Genomic DNA, 20,691 nt, shown 5'->3' on the forward strand with positions numbered 1-20,691 from the left:
GTGCATGACGTGTGCATCTTTTGGAACACAGATCTGTTCAGAAAGCTGCAAGCAGGGACTTTCTTTCCAGACTGCAAAATAACCATTGGTGATATTGAAATGCCATTTGTGATCCCAGGAGACTCAGCCTACCCCTTGCTCCTACGGCTCATGAAGCTGTACGCTGGCAGCCTGGACAGCAGTAAGGAACAGTTCAACTGGCGGGGGGATAGCTCAGTGGTTTGAGCATTGGCCTGCTAAACCCAGGGCTGTGAGTTCAATCCTTGAGGGGGCCATTTAGGGATCTGACAAAAATTGGGGATTGGTCCTGTCTTTGAGCAGGGGGTTGGACTAGATGACCTCCTGAGGTCCCTTCCAATCCTGATATTCTGTGATTCATAGGCTGAGCAAGTGCAGAATGGTGGTTGAATGTGCCTTTGCACATTTAAAATTTCACTGGCATTGTTTGCTTGCTAGGTTAGACCTCAGTGAAAGCAAAAGTGTCCATTGTTATTGCTGGCTGCTGTGTGCTCTATTATATCTGTGAAACAAAGGGAGAAAAGTTTCCTCCAGGGTGGGAGGGTGAATGAATAAGGAGCCTTTTCTCCTCAATCTGGTAAATTTTATTATGCACACAAACACACAGAGACAGCAAAGACAAGTAAGATAACCTGGGCCAAAAGGGCTGATAACACTGCGGGGGGGAGAAACAAGGAAAGCTTGCTTACAGATGCACTGCCATAACAATCAAAGGTGTGGGAATGGGCGCCTTCTGGTTTTTATACCCTCACCTGGTGTTGAGTGCGAGGGATACCAAACTCCTCCCCGCTCCCCGCCCGCAGGATGTTTGGGGGAGGAGGATGTAGAAATGGGTGATGATGGCAGCCGGTTCAGCATAGGCTGTAGAGGGACTTTAGCGTCCAGCTGCCTTTCTTGAACCTCAGCCAGATACCTCAACATGTCTGATTGCTCCTTCATACTCCGCAGCATCTCCTCCTGTGTGACGCGCTCTTTTTCCCTGCATGCTGTCCTGTCCAGGTCCAGGTTCTCGGACAGTGTGATCCTCCATGCTCTGAGCTCCATCTTGTCACTCTTGGAGGAGTGCATTAACTCATTGAACATGTCCTCCAGAGTCTTCTTTTTCCACCTTCTAATCTGTCCCGGTGTTGAGAATGTGCCGACGGACAAGGTTTCAGCTGCAAGGAATGCAAAGCACAAGGGTAGCATTGACAGTGCATACATTGTTTCTGGTGCAAGGTTCATTTTTTTAAATAAAAAAACCATCCCTCAATACACTTCACTGCAAGCCACAATGTAATCACAACCGCAAGAGGCTGTTTACTGCTCCAGCTTGGTGAGTAAGGCCACGAGGCATGGGCAAGAGGTCTTGTGCTGCTGTTTTTGTGAAGACATTAGGGGGATCACAAGTTGGAACTTGAGAAAAGCCCCATTTCTCCTAGCAACCTGGGTGGTGTTTGAGGACAGGCACCAGGGTAGAGCCTCCCGAATAGTTTGCTTTTTACAAAAGCGGCACCAGGATGGGGGGAAGGGAGACAAACAGGAAGCAGCCACCACCCCCCTTTCTTTCAATGCTGCTTGCAATATATGGTGATCCCTTCCAACCACAACAACAGCATGTTTGGGAAGCGTGGTTGTGTGACCCAGATTTCACCAAATGGGGAACAGATTACTTGTTGAATTGTTTGCTGTTTAAGGGCTAGTACTGAAGACTTCCCCTGTTTCCCCTAGGTGACTCTATGCGATATCGCTCTCCTGAGGGTAACAGAGGCAGCAAGGGAGCAGATGCTGCGAGCGTCTGGGTACAGACCTGGTCCTTATGCTGCAATGCTGTGTGCTGCAACGATGCTAGCAGAGTTAATACTGGAGTGGCGCGGGAAAGTGTCCACCATGGTGGATGGAATAAGGAAGCCCTTCCCAGAAACCTGCAAAGGATTGTGGAGTATCTCTATGAAAGCTTCCTAGAGATCTCCCTGAAGGATTCCCGGTCCCTCCCCGTGCACATAAAGAGTCTTTTCTGAGAGCACCCTCTGCGTAGCTGGAGTGGCCACCAATACTCACTACGCCTACTTTTTTGTTCAGATTAAACATAAAAAATAATAGCATGTAACCCCTACAGTTTGATTAGAAATGTGGACTCACCAGAGGTGCCTTCCCCGGCATCACGCTCCGCCTCCAACTGGTCCTGTGAAGGGGTGGGCTCCAGGGTTAAAAACAGTTCTTGGCTGTCGGGGAGAATGGATCCTCCGCTTGCCTGCCTCACATTCTCCTCCTCCTCAGCAATGTCCTCCTCCTCATTGTTGCTCAGGGTTGCCTGGGGCTCCTGGGAAGTATCCCCGGAGGGTTTTGGGGTAGTGGTGGGGTCGCCGCCGAGAATCGCATGCAGCTCCTCATAAAAACAGCACGTCTGTGGGGCAGAACCAGAATGACGGTTCGCCTCCCTTGTCTTCTGGTACACGTGCTGAAGCTCGTTTATTTTCACACGGCACTGCTGCGTGTCCCTGGTGTAGCCCTTCTCCCCCATGCCCTATACAAGGTTGGCATAGATGTCAGCATTTTTTCTGCTGGATCGAAGCTCTTACTCTGCAGTTAGGCCCAAGAAACCCACAGTGCTTTAAAGACTGGGGTTAATATCTGTAGTCACAATAGCCTATTCTTCTTGATGTACTTCTCTGAGGTGGCAGCTAACCTCTCCCACAGGTGCAGCATTTTTCCTGTCACTGTTGCACTTGTGGATCACCTTCCTTGCTGTATTGCTCAAGCATACAGCTTACATTTTATTCCAGCAGGTAATTCAATGACATGACCTGGCTAATACAAGCAAGTCTCCTCCCCACTGAAAAAAACCTCATGGCATCATCCAAAGACCTGAGGGTATTGCCCAGAGGTTTTATCAGGGGCCAGTCTGGCAGTGCATAGTGCAGGCTGCTGCCTTCCTGCGCCTGGCTGAAGGAATGTAGGTTGAAACATTAAATCGTGCCTCCTGCACATAAAGCCTGTCCTACTTGTGGAGAGCCACAGCACCACCTCTTGCTTCATGTGGTGACTGGGGCTTTAACTGAAGCTCTGGGAACACAGTGCCCTGTGCAACACTGCATGATGTGGCTACGGATCTTAGGCCTTGTCTACACTACCGGGGTAAGTCGACCTAAGTTACTCTGTTCCTGTTACTCTCTTCCAGTTATGTGAATAACGTAGCTGGAGTCGACGTAGCTGAGGTCGACTTACTGTGGTGTCTACACTGCACTATGTTGACAGGACGCTCTGCCATCAACATACCTTACTTTTCTCATTCCGGTGGAGTACCAGAGTCGACCGGAGAGCGCTCTGCTATCAATTTAGCAGGTCTTCGATCCCCGGTAAGTGCAGACATGGCCTTAGAGGCAGCGATGAGGCGCACCACTTGCTGTCGCATTCCCTTTCTGTTAGGATCAGGCATTGCACAAAGTGAGCCTTGTGGGAAACAGCCATCATGCACTGCCTTCCTCACATCTCACCCACTGTCTGGGGCCAGGAACCTGGGCTGGGAGAGAAAGGAGAGAGTGAGCCATTCTTCTATCCCAACATGCAGTTTATCAAATATATCAATGGCAGTGTGTTGCTGCTCTAATCCGCACATGCATACAGTGATGCCTTGGTGGTTTGATCTTGGTGCTCTTGATGAGGCTGACACGATCTCGTAATCAGTTGTTCGATCAATAGGCCATTTGTCCAAGATCAGCTGTACCTTCCCTCTCACTCTCTGCTTGCTATATTGCACACATTACTTCTTGGCCATGTGCAGATCTCTAACTATGCCTTTTGGGGCGGGGAAGATAAAGAACAGCATCAGCCATTGGTTCCCAAAAGCCCTGACCCTCCCCCTGGAAGTAACAGTAAGTTAGGCACTGGCATGTTTTGCACAGCAATATTCAAGAATAAGGCTTCAACCTATATACAAGCATATTTTTTAGCCCTTAAAACTCTTGTCCAGGGTTGTTTTACACTAAATCTCCTATGGAATACTTGGGGCACACTGGTGATATTGCTGTTACTCTGACTCGCACAAGGCTTTCTTGACACACCGCACTGATCATGAGGAAAGCCATGCTGCTGCTCAACCTGGTTCTCGTTACGTATATCCCTATCTCTGTGCTTCTGCATAGATGTGGTACCCACCCAGCCGGGGTCAAGTCTGTTGCTAACCATCTGCTGACATATTAGACAAGTTGCAAGGATTTCATCACTGCTGTCAAGAGAAAAATATTCCCACACGTACAATTTCAGTGTCCGGTTTTTTTCTTGGCTGTTGGTAGAGTTAGCTGACTATATGAAGCATGACAGCCTATACCCTGGGCAGCTCCGGCACCTCTGCTGCTTCCTGTGATCTTATCCCACAAGTTGTATGGGCCTCTTCTTTCTCTCTAACTTTGAGACAATGGGAAAGTAACATGTCAGCATCCTATTTTGGACAGCTTCTTCACCAGCCTTCAGGTGCTCCATAGAGAGACCCTCATGTTTATCATGGCCCTCAGGACTCAACCGGCCTAGCACAGGGCCAGTTATCAACATCCTCCTCAACGACTCTCTCATTAGGGGGAAGTCTGCTATGAGGAGTCATCGACAGAGGGATCTTTCTCTTCAACACTGAATGCCCCTGCTAACTGCTGGTGCTGTGGATGGACAAGAACCTGTAACCCAACCCCTTTATTCTTATCCCTTCCACAGCCCCTGACTTCCTGCTTTTTCCAGTCAGTCTGTACAAACATAGACTGCTGTGTCTTTGCTTCACATAATGCAAAGCACTAGCAGAGGCGCTTGGTGGTTGTGATATTGCCATGCTGGTACTAGCCATTGTTGGACTGACCCTGTCTTCTCTGGTGAGTTTGGTTTCTTGGGGGGTGATTTTTGGGGGTGATTTTGCTCTGAGTAGACTGTATGCATATGTGTGCGTGCCAACCAGCAATGGCAGTTACACACAGGAGTGGCACATTGCTAAGCAAACACCTCATGGGGAAGACTTATGATGATTGTTTCCTAAACCCCTAAACTGAGTTTGGTTCCCCAACACAGAGATTGTTCCTGAGATCTGACCTGCCTTTCCTAGCACACTGGGCCTGATTATGTGAATATGACATTAGTGATAGGCTGTTTCAAAAAGTGAAATTCAAGTGATGCCCTAGCCCCAATAAATTAAATTGTGCTGTGTTGAATGTCCTATCATCCTACATCCAATGTGCCAATCCTTTCACTCTTCCTCCAGTCCCTGGCACTCAGACAATTAAATAGGCCAGTTGAGGGACTGGCCACAACCTTTCAAATAGGACCACATGTGTGTATGTATGCACAGTTATTTGGTATCAGTGTGGCAGATAAGTGAATGTAAAGTCTGCTAAACAGCCAATAAGTCTGGCTTCTGTCTCTCATCTTCAGTGAGAAGAGAACGCAGCTATTTTTAAATCTGGGGTCCATATGCAGAGCCCGCTATGATGTCTTTTCTTTTGTACAAAAAAGGACAGGAAAAGCTTTTAAATGTCCTAAAGTTTCTCTAGCGTCGTAATCTCTCTCTTCCCCCACTGCCTCCCCCCCGCCCCCGATCACTAGTGCTTTGGTCAGGCATGCCTCCTCTTTACAAGGAACAGACACAATAGTATATGGCTAACGTGACCCCCTAAACATTAACAAACATACTGTCTGATATGACAGTGAGAGGCATGTTATAAGAAACTAAAAAGACAGAATAACTAATAATCAAACACCCAATATAGGGATAATACCAAGAATGTCATTTGTTCAGCCACATAATTCATTAAATTAGCAGATAAAGAACAAATTTGGGGAAATCATGAATGTCTTGTGGCTAGCTTGCAAGCAGAAAAAAATGAATTGGATAGATGGCTGGTTGCATGTATTTCTTCCAGCTCTCGCTCTAATTTTTATAAGAGATTTTATTTTATGACAGTTGGAAGATAATTCAGAAAAATATTGAGTCACTTATTAAAAGTGACATTTACTTTGGTGCTGGATCCTACCTGTCCCAGCAACGTTTCCATTAGAGAGCTCATTTGAGAAGTTAAACTAAAAAAATGTAACCTTCATTAGAAAACCTCTAACAGAACCATCAGTTCAGTTGGCCCCCCCAACAAGGAAAATGTTGCAAAACGAGAGCTGTGTGAGTGCTACCGTCTCCACGACTGCTCTGGATCTGTGCTTGAGAGGGACGACGATCCTGCTGTATCTAACGCCCATGTGGTTTGGGAGACACTGGTGTTTTTAAAAAGCAGACATCAGCTTTTAGTTAGCAATGCAAAGTGAGTTATAGATGTTGAGAGCTGCAGCAGCACTTGTGAGACCAAAAGTTCTTGACTAAAAGAAAGGTCTTCTCAGTTTAAAAACATGCTTCTTGAAATGATCAATCCTCCCCTTCTCTGCCTTTGCTGCTCTGCTACATTTTATTTATGCTGCATACCCAGCCACAAGCTTGTTCGTCTCACCCACTAATCCAGCTTCAAGCCCCTTCCGTAAGCCACTGTGCCTGGTCCACCAGCCTCTAGTGACTGCACACCCTAATATTAAGAACGCATACTACAATCAACAAAAAGGTATGCCCAATTAGAACAAGCTGCAGGAATTTGCACTGACACTTCCACTACACACACATACAACCCCTCGGGTATAGGGTTTACTTCACATCTTTAAGAAACTCTCATGGACCCTCTTTTTAACTCAGATTTGGCCTACCCATCCTTGAGATTCTGCATCCCATCCCACAGCTTTCTTCATGAGTGAACAGGCCTCTGAGCAGAGACTTCTATAGCCACTTCTTTAGGGCTTCATCCTGCACCATCAAATCAAATAGTAGTTAGGCCATTATCTTCAATTAGAAGGGGGCATGCTGCTGAGTAATACACAGACCACTCCCATGATCCCATCCTCCCCAGCAGTGAGAATGCCACTCCCATAGCAGACCTACTCCTGCTGGCCAACAGAGCAAGAACCAGTAAACTAACCTGGGTCCTAGCCTAGTAGTAAAGAGGCCATTCTCGGACACATTTGATACTGTCTGTTCATGTCGTTAGTGAGGAAAATCAGTAAGAGCAAGAACCAAGACTGTTGGTCTCGCTCTTTTGACTTTAGCAGTCTGCATCCCTTCAATCCTCCTGTGTTTGGGTCAGACATTAGAGGGGAATAAGTCCCTAAAGTTTTATCTATGTGACCTAAATTAATGGTAGCGGCACTAAAGAAATACTCTTTCTCCTGCAGCGGTCAGTGGCTATTCTAAATCCATTTCCAAATTCAGTTGTTGCTTAGTTAATTCTCATTCTCTTACGGCATATTGTAGTACTGGACTGCTGCCTCAGCTGGTCTTTGAATCCTCTGTAGTGAAGAGGTCAGAAAAACTTCTTCAGTCTTCAGCAGAAATCTACTGAAAACATCAGTTGTAGAAAGCTGATGGCAAGTTGTTTGACAGATACTAAGTAGTGAGCCATATTATGCTACTGGGCATGGTTATTTGTGGGCATAATCTACATTGACAAATTGAAGAAAAGGATGCCATGCAAATATTAAGTGACAGATTTCAGATGGCCTTGATTATTGTTGGAAATACCATAGGTATTGTTCTCTGGTGTACATATAGCCTTTCCTCTCACTCCTTAGAAACAACTGAGGGTAAAGGGCTCAGGCCACTTTACAAACAGAGTTTAAGAAAAGGCTGAAGGAGGGGAGCTTTGATTAGACATATTAAAAAATATGATTAATCTTTTAAATTAGGTATAAATGAATGTGTTGGACTCTTCAGCCCTTAATGAGTGGCAACACCAGATTTAAGAACAGAAGTGTGGCTGTTTTGTTTACCACAAACCAGGCAAAGTCTACAGCTTGGTATATTTTCCAAACTTCCTGTTTTGCAAGTATTATCATAATAATAAATGCCTAGCTCTTATCATCAATACATTTCAAAATGCTTTACAAAGAAGGTCAATATCATCAGCCCCATTTTACAGACGGGAAATCGGAGGCACTGGAAGGTGAAATAACTTGCCCAAGGTCACCCAGATGCAGGAATAGAATCCAGGTTTCCTGAGTCCCAGTCTAGTGTTCTCTTCACTAGTCCCTGCTGACTCAAAGCAAATGTGGGGTTCCTACAGAAGGAATGACGATTCGGTAATTACAGTTATAATTTTTCATCTCACTGAAACTATTTTGCCCTGCTAACACGCAGTCCTATTGCTGAGATTTAGCATCAAATCCTATTGGCTCTCTTACAGTCCCTTTGTCTTCAATGTTTAGCTTTTGTTCTCACTTTTCTTTCCATTATTGGGGACGTGTCAAATATCCCTGTTTCTGTGGTCAAAAATAACAGTGTGTTTCTGTTTTTGCTGTAAAATAGTTGCTGTAAAATGCTCGCTAATTGGGTGCATGCCTCCCCATCGTAGAGTCTGGTTAAAACTGTTTTCTTTCTTTCTTTTAAAATGCCAGCCTCACTTTTACTATGTGCTTAGTAAATCCACATAATTTATTCTAGTAGGGCTAAATGGATTTTCATTTTCAATTCTCATTTCCTCTGGGCCCTTTTAAGCTAGTAGTGCTGATCATGGGGAACATTTAGTATTTGGTGAAACATACAGGCTAATGTCACTTTCCATAGGACTATTTATGCTTCCCACAATATTTTAGGGTAAATGGTTATTTTGGAAAGCACCAGCCCCATAGTATTATTTATAGTCTATAAAAAGCTTCAGTATTAGAAAAATATCCCACATATACATCAGTTGGCTTTAGAAATAAAAGATGTGGGGCAAAAATCTGCTGTCCGTGGTCACACAAGGAGTCCCAAGGAAGCTTACGAAAAACCTCAAACAGCATAAAGAAAACGAGGACTAGTGGCACCTTAGAGACTAACCAATTTATCTGAGCATAAGCTTTCGTGAGCTACAGCTCACTTCATCGGATGCATTCCTACGCACTTCATCGGATGCATTCCTATGCACTTCTAAGGTGCCACTAGTCCTCCTTTCCTTTTGGGGATACAGACTAACACGGCTGCTACTCTGAAACCTCAAACAGCATGATGCTCTTGATAAAATTGTGAGACCAGGTCACCCTGAAGAAACTGCTTCTGTGTGGGGGTGGGCAACAACTGAAGGCGGTTACGTACTGGGGTGCCGCCTGAGAGTAGGAATACAGCTGGTTGAAATACTTTTGACAAAACTGTTTCCGGTCTAATCCAAAACGTTTTGCAGAAACATAGCAGTCCCAGGAACAATTTCCTCAGGAAGCATTCCTGAGCTAGACTGTAGACTGTAGCCTAGTGGTTCGGGTGCTAGCTTAGGAAGCAGAGGATCCAGGTTGAAGGCCCTGACTTGGGCACACACTAGGCCAGTGCCCTAACCAGCAGGCTATAGAGTCTTTGGATATGTCTTCAAAGCAAAAAAAAAAAAAAAAAAATCCCCTGCATGCTCCCAATTTAGGTTAAAATAGTAGCTGACAGCAAGGTAACGAGTTAGCAGCTTGAATTGGAACCTGGGGTTGAACCTGAACTGGTAACCTGACATAAAGCCTTAGTTGCCTTGTTTTCATTATGGTTTAACCCGAGTTAAGAACAGGATTTGGGGGTTTGGTTTGTTTTTTTCCCAGCGAAGACCTCCACTCCCCATTTTGCAAAATCTTTCAAAAAGGCATTTTGGTTCCGCATCAGAACAAAAACATATTTCAAAACCTCAAATGGTTTCATGAAATGGAATGGTTGCTTTCCATTAGGTGGAAGACTCCTGAGAACTGCTGCTTTAAAAATTCTGCCCCAAAATGGAAGCGTTGGGGTGACTTTTCTGTCTCTGGAGTTCATTCCCTCTCTGGGTACTTCCAACTCCTCTCTTCTACTGAGGACTAATCCCTGTGGCTCATAAAGTACTTCTGAAGAGCAAATATTTTTGCCCTTGGAATGGTTAAGCTTTACAGGTACATCATCTATTTAATTTGCTTCATTGCCCAATGTATAAATATGAGAACTGACTTTTTATTATACGTTTTGTTCGTTTGGAAATGACAGTGGACAGGAAGTACATAGCATGTACGGTTGTCTTCAGACCACTGAAATGAAAGCACTGTTTTTGCAGTGCCGATCTGCCTTATCCCAAATGTTATTTATGAGCAAGCTATTTAAAATAAGCCTTTTTTCCTCCTTAAGTGCTTAGAAATTTGCCAGATAAGTCAACAATACATTGTGTTAAGGGTATTGAAACATGTTCATGTAGACCTAAATCTGAATACTTTCAAAATCTTAAGCCTTAACGCCACATATGGGGAAAAATCCTCTTCATGGCAGTAATCGCCAACCCTTTCCCTCATCCTGTTAAAATAAGCAAAAGCTGATGCCTCTCTTCGTACCCTGGTGTGGGAATGCTGCTTATTGAGTGCCCATGCTGAGGGAACGAGCTGGGGGGCTGTGGGACTCCTCCATGCCATGTCCAATTGGTCCTCCAACTCACCTCTGTATTGTGCTCATCACTGTAACACTTCAGACAGTGGAAGGCTGCTGGGGTAGTTTCCTGGTGGCAGCAGCAGTGACTTTCCTAGACCATATAACATACTTAATTACAAAGTGTTCTGTATGATCAGGGAAAGTTGTAAATCATAATGCTTTTTTTCACTCTATTGTCTCTAGGCCAGGAACTCCTTCATTCTGAGTTCGTATAATGGTTCTCTGGTTTTTAATTAATATATGTTCATCCCGGAAAACTATCATTTTCCTTTCCCTCTACCAGGAGAGATTGTGGAAGGCAGGGGAGAGTGGGGGAAAGAGGTATGAAAACAGAACAGAACCTTTTCTCTCAATCCCTTAGGAAAAATTAAAAGATTAGATGTCATTGAAGCTCCTCAAAACTGGCTGGTTGTTTTATGTAATACTTTCTACAGCTGCCTTCAAAGCAAAATAAACTGCACTGTCTTTGGGACTTGTCCTGCTGCATCATACTTATGGGGAGGGAAACACTGGCCAAGGAACCTTGGAACTTTCAAGGGATCTCTAATTTTAGGTGTTCAGTTTGAGACATTTGGGGACAGATTTTCAGAAGTGCTGAGCACCCATCATTCCATCATCACTGAAAATCAGAGGTATCTCAAGTTAGACACCCAAAATCAGAGGCCCCTTTTGAACATCTGTTTTAGTGCGTGTCCAGGGAGTATTTCTTTAGCTTTCTGGCAATTGCGGGCCCTTGTTTTAAAAAGGCTGATGATTGAATCCTTGGGGAGGGACACCAGCCCGCCAGCATCATCCTATTTCTAATACCCTCATTAGTCATCATTGTATCTTTTTTGCAGGGGCAGCACAAACTTCTATTGGGTCTGCCCCAAGGCCCACTGAAGTCAACAGGAAGACCTCTGACATAGACTTCAGTGGGCACAAGCTCAGACCCTACACAAGTGTGCTGGATGAAACTTTAAGAACAATTTTACAATCAAATACCACTTGATTTTTTTTAAAGGTTTTCTGAACTAACTTTGAAAAATTTCTCAATTTGTGGTTTGTCACTTATTTTTATATAAAGAATTGCAAACATCATTTTTAAAATTTTGAAATACTTTTTTAAAATCCCACAATATGCCCAAACTAGCAAAATTGTACTTTGAAAATGGAAAATGATGAAAACTAAATAAGTGACAAATTTCAAGAAACCTTGAGGGGAAAATTCAACTAAAACAATTCCACACAAAGAAATCAAACATTTCTAATATAAAAATATATGAAAATCATTCCAAAATTGTTTACACATTTTCTAACCAGCCCTACTGTGCAACGCTATGACCCAGTAGCAGAGATTTACTTCAACCACCTGATAGTCCCAGGGGCAGCTCTTCTGGCAGCTGCTTAAACAAACTCCTAGAAATGCCCAGGAATCTGATCAGAGAAGGAAAGAACATAACCCTGCAAAAAGGAGCTGCTTTTCTGACTTATTGTGTTAAAAAACAATTGGTAGCCCAATCCTGAAAAACACGGTGAGAAGGGGCATACACATATGCCTGCCCAGACATGAGAGAGTGAGCCCTCCAAAACTCATAAATGAGATGAGATTTTTAAGTCTCATTGAAATACTCCAGCAAACAGCTTCTGCACCAGAGACAAGTACTTTAAAATTTATCCAAACATAAATACGTATCCTTTTCTCAGATGAATGAGATTTGGTAGAGCGCCAAGCTAGACTGGAGGAAATAAACCAGGAAGAGGAAAAAATCTTAAGAAAGGGACAAAACATTTACAATTAGGCCCTTTGGTTTTAATTACTCTGTCTACATTGTTATAAATCTAAAGATATAAAATAGATGCGACAATACTGAGGTCTGTTTCTAGCTGGGTACATACACATTTGAAGTTGAATTATTCTCTCACCAACACAGTAGTATACAATTGTATACCATTTTTCATCCAGGAGGATCCCAGAGTGCTTTGTAAACTGATATATAAATATTACAGAGGGATCGCTTTACCCATCACTGAAATGCAACCACCTCTAGCTATTTAACAGTATTCAAGAGTTTGGGACAGGAAGTGAACAATACTGTATCCCGCTATTTTTGTAAGGAACTTGAAAAGAGAAATAACATCCAGACCTACCTATTCCATCCAAATGCTAGCCCCTTCCTGAACAGTCCTTTCAATGTTTTTATTCTGTACCCCCAGGAGGAAGGGCTCCAGGAACCACTGTCTGCCAACCAGCCCTCTACCCAACTGAATGGGTGTGTTGGTGTGGGGGTAAAATGTGGTTAGAGCTGGTTCTGTTTTCCAAACTCAGATTACCTGACAAAACATTAGTTAAAAATACCGCTTTTATTTATTCCCCCCTTTTCTCTTTGTTGCACAATTTTCAACCAATTCTAGTGGTTACCTAACTGGGAATTTGACCAGGCCCCTATCTAACATGCCGCCAATTACAAAAAGTGCCAGGGGCTCTTTAATGAGTCCAAGGGGTCAGGCCCTTGATCCGCAAGTGCCATCCCTTAGCCTAGGCCAGGAGTTCTCAAACTTTTTTTGCTAGGACCCCCTTTAAAAATATTTCAGGCTGCCACGACCCCTCCACCCCCCGAAAAAAGTAATACCCCCCTCATACACACACACACACTGCCACCCTTATTTCTGGGCTGCTGCTGGTGGCTGGGTGCCCAGCCAACAGCCAGGGCTCTGGAGACCCCCCGATATTAGTCTTGTGCCCCCCTGTTGGGTTGGGGACCCCCCCCACACACACACACTTCGAGAAGCACTGGCCTAGGCTCTGGTGGCCTTGCGGTGTTAGGAACAGCGCAGTCTTGATCTCTAGCGCCCCCTGTATCCCTCGCTCGTGGGAGAGGCCCATGTGCCATAGAAGCCCCACGGCTCCTGGCGCATGGCCCCGCCGTGCCGTGCCGTGCCGTGCCGTGGGGGGTTCTCCTGCCACCGGGCAGGGGACGGAAGGACACCGCAGCGCTCCTAACCTGCTCGGGCAGCAGGAGGCGAGCGGTGGCTGGTTGGCGGTGGACGGCGCTGGGCCGGCGGCTGGGTTCTTCCTCCGCCCGCGAGCTCGGCTAAGGGGCGGGGCGGGGCGGGACGGGACGGGGAGGGCCGCCCGGAGGTGCCTGCTGCCGCAGCCGCTTTCCTGCCGCCAGGGCGGCCGGGGGAGGGGGCCACCCGCCGCTGGGCACATCAAAGGCGGCGGGGCTGGGAGCATGAGCTGCCAAAGAGGCTTCCCCCGCGCAAGCCGGGTGGTCGCCGCAGCGGCTCGGCTGCAGAGAGGGAAGCCAAGGCTGGTGCATGGCACATCCCTGGGCCGCAGGAGAAGCGGGGGCGGGCGGGGGCCTGGCACGGATTTGCTAATCCCGGGCCGGGTTTGCCTGTCAGAAACGCAGGGGCCGAGGCGGCCGCACGCCAGGGGCGCTTGGTTGTAACCCGGGGAATTAGGATCCGCTCACGGGGGCTGCTCGTGGTGACATCCCATCGGTGTTACAACGTAGCAGGCCCGATCCGTCTGTCCTCAGCCTGGCAAAGCTCCCCCGGAAGTCAATGGGAATGTTGCTGGAGTGGAAAAAAAACAAACAAACAAAACCGGGCGGTATTGGGCCTTGTGTTAGCATCCTCCATCCTCTTACCTAGCTCTGCTTTCGTGCTCTTAGGCCTGGTTACCGAGACCGGGGGTTCATGGATGTTGTAAATTACAAGGAGAGCAGGGAATTGAAACGACAGCCCAAGTCTAAACCAGTTTGGGTGGTGACGTTAATGGCTTTGTTGCTTCGCTTGTCGCTTTCTTTCTGTTGTAGCCTCAATATAAGAGTTAGGCAGAGGAAAGTCACGTTATATAATAAAACTTGGCTTGGTCGTGCATGCTGGTAATGCACTTCTCCGACGAGTCTAATGGACACACCACACGCACGCTTTCTTTCGCAACACTTTGTAGCACACATAAAAGCAACGGTTTAAGTGCTGTGACTTTTTGACAGAAAGGTAAATTGCTGGGGGGGATTTTAAAACGTGGCATGTAACTTACCTTTCATTTTGAGCGAGTTGACTGATCGGAGATATCCGAAACTGGTAGATGAACAGACAGATTATTAAACACCTGTCAAACCTAGTCTTGCCACAAAATGGACACAAGATACACAAGACTCACTTGTTTAACTAACTTAAGGACATGATTATCAGTCATACAATATTACTCAGTCCAAAGTTATCTAAAATGAAGAAAGAGATTTTTATTTAAATGTGTATTATAAAAAGCCTTAAAACTGTCTATACTTCAAACAGTTAATAATAATATTAATTCATGGTCATATTCCTTTGAAGCTCTCACTATATTTAGGCACCTTATCCTGCAGTCCTTGTTCAGCGGAATCTCCCCTTGAAGTAGTCGAGAGTAAAATGTACTCTATTCAAGGTCTTGCATTTGTTCCTGACAAATTCATTAATCTTAGGAAAAATGCTCTATTATTTAATTAAGAATATTCTGTAGTTGTGGGACATTTCACGATGAATTTCAGATGCCATTTTTGAACATGTGATTCCTACCAAACCAAGTTAGCCAAACTCAAATTTGAAGTTTAAATTATGTTAATGGCTTTCTCTTATCAGTCAGCAATACCGTCCTCTAGCTGAAATAAGTACTAACGGGGTGGATGTGACTACATTTTAACTCTGATGTAAAAAGGTATATTTCGGTATGATCAGTTATTTAGTATTGTAATGTTTTTTTAAACCAGCAAATCTCCAAAAGTTTTAATTGTTAGTATCTGTGATTAAATCTTGGATTTTGCTTTATTTCTAGTGTTGTCTAACACAGCCCTTACAGACAGAAACATTGTAATCCTAATGCTATTTTGGTTGTATAGCGTGTATTCATTGATTGCGTTATATAAAACACATATCACTGGCGATCGTACAGTTTATATTTTGCAGAGCTGTCAATGCTTTCAAAAAAACATTTCAACTGTTTAAAAATTTGTAGAAAGGGAAAACAACTTCCTCTAGGTAAAAAAACTGTACCTATAGTCTGTACTTAGTAAGATCATATTTTATAGGTCCTTCGCAGCCTTTCAAATAATTACTCTTAAACCAAAACAAAAATCCTAATATTTATATTAAACTTTCACTCGAAATCTTAGCACGTTTAATTATATAGTGAAACAGAGAAATCCAAGAACACGGCTTTGATATATATTGAATCATCTGCAGTGACTGTTTCAAAACAGAGCCGATTTTATAGTGGCAAAAGCTGGATTGTATTTAAATAGCTTTATAAAAATGTCATCGCTTCAATGTTAGATGTAAACCTTATATAAAATATACAAACAATGGAGCTACACAAGAAGGAGCATTAAACCGTACATTATCCATTCTGTCTCCATGTGTGTACACATATACTGTATACGTGTTTGAGCACACATGAGCATATACATATTTATATATGTGTATGTGTATAGATACAAATAATTATAAGTACATGCACAGCGCATGTGGATGTATATACATATATGATTATAGACAAACATACATCATATATACATTTGCTTTATTGCTTTTTGGTATATGTTTAATGAATTGTGTGTGTGTGAGAGAGAGAGAGAGAGACTATGATGGTTGGCTGTCCACGGTCTCCATAGACAAAGACGTCTCCTGTGTAGGAGTGCAGTAGCCTGCAAAGTGTGAATAATTTTCAGTAAGGAGTTACACTAAGCGGGAAAGCTTTTAGCACATTATCCACTGGCAATTGGGCTATAATCTAATTGTCAACCCTCGGGTCTTAATAGAGCCTTTCTCTTTCCACCATTAGATTTGCATCTGGGAGATACCTAATGGGTTTAAAACGCCTAGCATTTTGCTCCAATAAGCCACCTTCTCGGTGTAGGTGACATTGAGGTGTTTTTGTTGTGAAATTGGATATAGGTTTGCTGGGTTTCTGAAGAGCTGGCGCAGCCCTTTCTGCTACACGATGTGTGATCGGTGGACTGGAAATGCTGTGTCAATTTCAGAAACAGATTTCAGCCTGGTTTTGTTTCGAAACCCAACAATCTAGTAGGATGATAAATCCGGAAGACAGAGCTGTATATATAATTAAGAACATCGAGGGGGAAAAGATGAGGCTTGAGTCGAGAGCGAGCTGACGAGATTAGATTACTCCAGATACGGAAGAACAGAGTTGTAGCGATTTACGATGTCTTCTCGTGACATTTTTATTCTAAAGTGGCAATCCATGTAGCAGACACGAACGTTCTCCATTGTGTCCGTGTCAGGACACATCAAAACCAGGGTTTCGGTTATAACCCATCAAACGATACATTATTTTGATCTTGAAAAATACGCTTGTCTCCCATCTCTGCCTATGAACACCTCACAAAAAAGCGGCAGACACAGGATACTTTGCAGCTGATAATATAGACTGGACCTGAAAACCAGAGAAGTGTAATTCCAGCTCATGGGAAGATTTTGGGACTTGGAATTATGATCGGCAGGTTTAACAGACAAGATTTCACAAGTCAATGGCACCCGAATTCTGCAGCAGTAGTTTTGGCAGGCAGGCTATAGTGTATCACACTAATGGGTGATTATTCTGTCTGTAGGCACATGCTAATCGCTTAAAGGCGACCAGAAAACACAAGCAAAGCAGGGCGGGGGAGGGATCAGACTCAAATCCCAAGTTATCTCGGGGGTAGGTTGAGGGAGAATATCATGTTAGCACAACTGTATGATTTCAAGGGAAATGACAGATGTTGCTTGTTTCGACGTATGTCGTGTTGGAAACTCATTGGCCGAGTAAGGACAAATTTGCCTCTGCGTAACTGACAATGAACTATGAGTGGCAACATTACTTTCAAAAGTAAGAAGAAAAAATATTTTGACTGTGTCTTAAAATAATAAAACAATTTCTTAAATGGTAAGTGTCCCTAGCGTGCAGCGGAGAAGTCATCAACTAAGCGCCCGATCCTGCAAACCCAGACGACTAGTGGTAGGGACTACTCACATCAGCCTTTGTAGAATCGGGCCCTAAATCTAAGAAAAGCAAAACTAACCCTTTTAAGAAACATTCTTATTGTATTGTAGGATTCCAGTTTTCTTCCTAGATTTTATTGTATTGCAGAGCCAATTTAAATGTTGTAACATTCGCAAGTTAGGAGCTAATTAATATTTTTCCCCACTGGGATTATAACTAGTGTAGAAAATTATTGCGATAAACTAGATAAAGTAAGTATATAAATTATTCAAAGTCACAGGGTGGAATCCTGGCTTCATTGAAATCAATGGGAGTTTTGTTACTAACTGCAAGGAGACCCGGCTTTCACCCACAGTCTTCCCTGATGAGAGAATTTACGATTGGGAACAAAGGCTTCTGATTTTAAATTGCACAGGGAAAACTGGTCCCTGAAGCGAACAGGTCCATGGAGTATGCACCATTTTGCCACTTCGCTTTTGGAATCGCAAAAGACTTGTAACTGGTCTTGTAACTACAGAGGAGAAATGAAGCTATATTGCAAAGTCAGAGAAAGCTCCGGGACAGCTGCACCGTGCACGGATCTGACTAAAATGCCAGTCCTAAAACTATCGTTAGTAACAAACGTCTGCATGTGCTTGGATAGCCAGGAAAGCTTCAGGGGCCAAACTGAGATCGGGGGTGGGGGAATTTTCCACTCCCAATCCCTCTCCGTCACCGCTCCGCAGATTGCTGGGAAATGCACATTCTGTGTGCAGGGCGCAGGGCAGCAGATGAAGGATTTGATTAAGCAGGGTAATAAAAGGCCAAGCTCCTGCGCTCGGCCAGCACATTTCTAACGTGTCCATTAGAGAGAGGGACGTTGGCTTTTCATTCTGCACTAGTCCTAGATTGGCGGGGAGGGTGGGGGGAATATTTTATATAAGAAATAGCAGAGAAAGCACGAAGGAGCAATGCAGTGCCCAAGAGGATGGGTTTCCAACGAGGTGTCTGTCTGCAAAATGACCAGCCTTGTAGTGATAGCTTGAAGGAGGGGGAGGTGGACTCTTTCTTCTCATGATCCACCCTGGGAGAAGCTTCCATAATGGCTGGCAGATCCTCTCTGATTCGCACTAGCAATTCAATGAAACGCACGCACTGAGGTCACGGATAAACTTCCTTGCAAATTCCACTATGGGGGTACAAACCCGTAATGTATGAATACTACGGGTCAAGTCCTGGAGTCCTTACTCTGGCAAAAGCCCGGCGCTGGGCTTCAGTGGGCCTTGTGCCTGAGTGAGGACTGCAGGAATTGGCCTGACGGTAGTTTCCTGGCTCTGGCTCTCTTCCTTTCAGGGGAAACCGAAATCGAGGAAACCGGGGTTGGCTTTGAGAGGGGAATTCCCCCAAGGGATAGGATCGGATCGAGACAAGGATAGGGCAACAGTTTAAACGCCTATCTTCAGCCCTCAGAGTACACCCCCGAGTTTACCCCGCCCGTTCAGACGGCCAGCGGGCCCCGTGTGCACTGCTGCAGGCTGGGCTGAGACGGGACCGAAGCCTGATCAAACTCAGCTCCGCTCTCTTCGTTTGCTGCCCGCCTTGGCAGTGGGGTTCCCCGAATCGTGTGTCTCCAGGACCCTGCCTTTGTCTGGGAGCTCGCCGAAGGAAGCCATAGTGAGAAATTGGCCGCTGGAGCCGAAACTCATTAATTACACAAGGCCCAAAGCTCGGGGGGAGGAGGGGAGAGTGCTCGAGGTGTCTAGACAAGACTCATTTCCTTATCGGAGGCGGAGCGAGCCGCAAAACTAAGAAAAATAAAGATTCTGGTGGGATATAACGAAAGCGCAGCTGATTAAATATAGCAAACAAGCCTCGGTTTATCTCGCATGTGTGCAGCTGTTTCTTTAACTGTGCCCCTGGCTTTCCCCTACCAAGTTTCCAGCCAGATTTAGATGTTGGGTCCCATTTTTATTTCCAGATCTTTACCAGGCTGGCTGGTGGCTTGCCCATAGTGTTAATAGCCTCCAAAGTATCCCTGCAACAATTTATAGTGTGAGGGGGGCCACTTGAAAGACAGTCACTATTAGGCACACGAGCTACGTTCCCGGTGGAATCAAGTCACTTTTTTTTTTTTTTTTTTAAAGAAAAGCTTAGAAGCTAACTGTTGAGGAAGGGAAATGTGCTTAACATCTCTTCCTCACCTCCGAAAACGTGCTCGGTTGTGATCCGAAGGATCTTTCTCCAGGCAAGTCAGAAGGCGCATACAGAACAGCCCCGCCAGCCTCCCCCAGTCTAGAGATAGGTCACACCATTGCCAGTGAGTCCTGGTTGGTATTTTTGCCCTGCAAGGAAGACGACTGAAGTAAAAAATCCCACCGCTTTAGATTTATTTGAGCATAAGCTTTCGTGAGCTACAGCTCATTTCATCCGATGAAGTGAGCTGTAGCCCACGAAAGCTCATGCTCAAATAAATTGGTTAGTCTCTAAGGTGCCACAAGTCCTCCTTTTCTTTTTGCGGATCCAGACTAACACGGCTGCTACTCCGAAACCCACCGCTATAGAGCTTCACTTTGGGAACCCCTGCTTTACCGGAGTCGCACTAAATCGAAGCAAAACGTTAACCACAGACAGTTACAGCGGAAAGCGAGGAAAGGTTTGAGGGACGCAGCAGCGCGCGTTGAAATCCGCTGTTTAAGTGGGCGGAGGGGATCCGCATTCTTCGAAAAGACACATTGGTCAAAATAATACCCGCTGTCAGTCGTCCCCGTCCACCCATCCGATGAGCGTCCCCAGAATCGAGTGCAAGAGCGCTACTGGACCGGACACCCCGAACCAGCATCAATTACAAACTGGAAGAGCCACCAAGTCCTGTCCAAAGCAGGGAGTGTCTGACCCCACCCCAAAGTCCGACCACTTCCTCCCAGTTCCCGAGACTGGCTGGACTCAGAGCGAATCCAGCGACACCACTGCTGAGGCCGGCCGGCCACCCCCCCGCCGCCCGAGTGACTGTCCGGCTACCTGGGCGCGGTTGTTTCCCGGGGCAGGTATGTTACCGCCCCGCTGGCTGCATGGTCGTGGATCGAAACATGCCGATTTTGAAAAGCGCTTCGAGCTTACTTCTGCCAGTGGTTTCTGTTCAGAAATAATAATAATAATAATAATTAATAATAATTAATAATAATTAATAACAACAACAAAGAGCAAGGCATTTAGGGTATGAGGCTAATTATTGTTCAAGTTGTCTTTATCCGCCTAGGTCTTTTACAGGTCAGAATATAGTTGCTTA

At 45.0% G+C, this 20,691-nt stretch overlaps 1 protein-coding gene and 1 long non-coding RNA gene across 2 annotated transcripts; both read right to left on the reverse strand.

Annotated features, from left to right (window-relative positions):
- Window positions 1-598: 598 nt before the first annotated feature.
- Window positions 599-2,422, reverse strand: LOC311515687 (uncharacterized protein). The gene is made up of 2 exons (XM_084618934.1): window positions 2,140-2,422; window positions 599-1,175 (listed from the first exon to the last, which is right to left on the reverse strand). The coding sequence occupies exon 2, from the start codon at window positions 1,099-1,101 to the stop codon at window positions 727-729; it is 375 nt and encodes a 124-aa protein (XP_084475060.1). The 5' UTR covers window positions 1,102-1,175; window positions 2,140-2,422; the 3' UTR covers window positions 599-726.
- Window positions 2,423-3,216: 794 nt separating this feature from the next.
- LOC311515688 lies at window positions 3,217-13,516 on the reverse strand. Its single transcript, XR_014710202.1, has 3 exons — window positions 13,444-13,516; window positions 10,467-10,550; window positions 3,217-3,520 (listed from the first exon to the last, which is right to left on the reverse strand). It is a non-coding gene; the product is annotated as an uncharacterized lncRNA (long non-coding RNA).
- Between the last annotated feature and the right edge of the window lie 7,175 nt (window positions 13,517-20,691).

This window comes from Lepidochelys olivacea, assembly GCF_965140295.1.
Source record: "Lepidochelys olivacea isolate rLepOli2 genome assembly, chromosome: 2".
NCBI classification, from domain to species: Eukaryota; Metazoa; Chordata; order Testudines; family Cheloniidae; genus Lepidochelys; species Lepidochelys olivacea.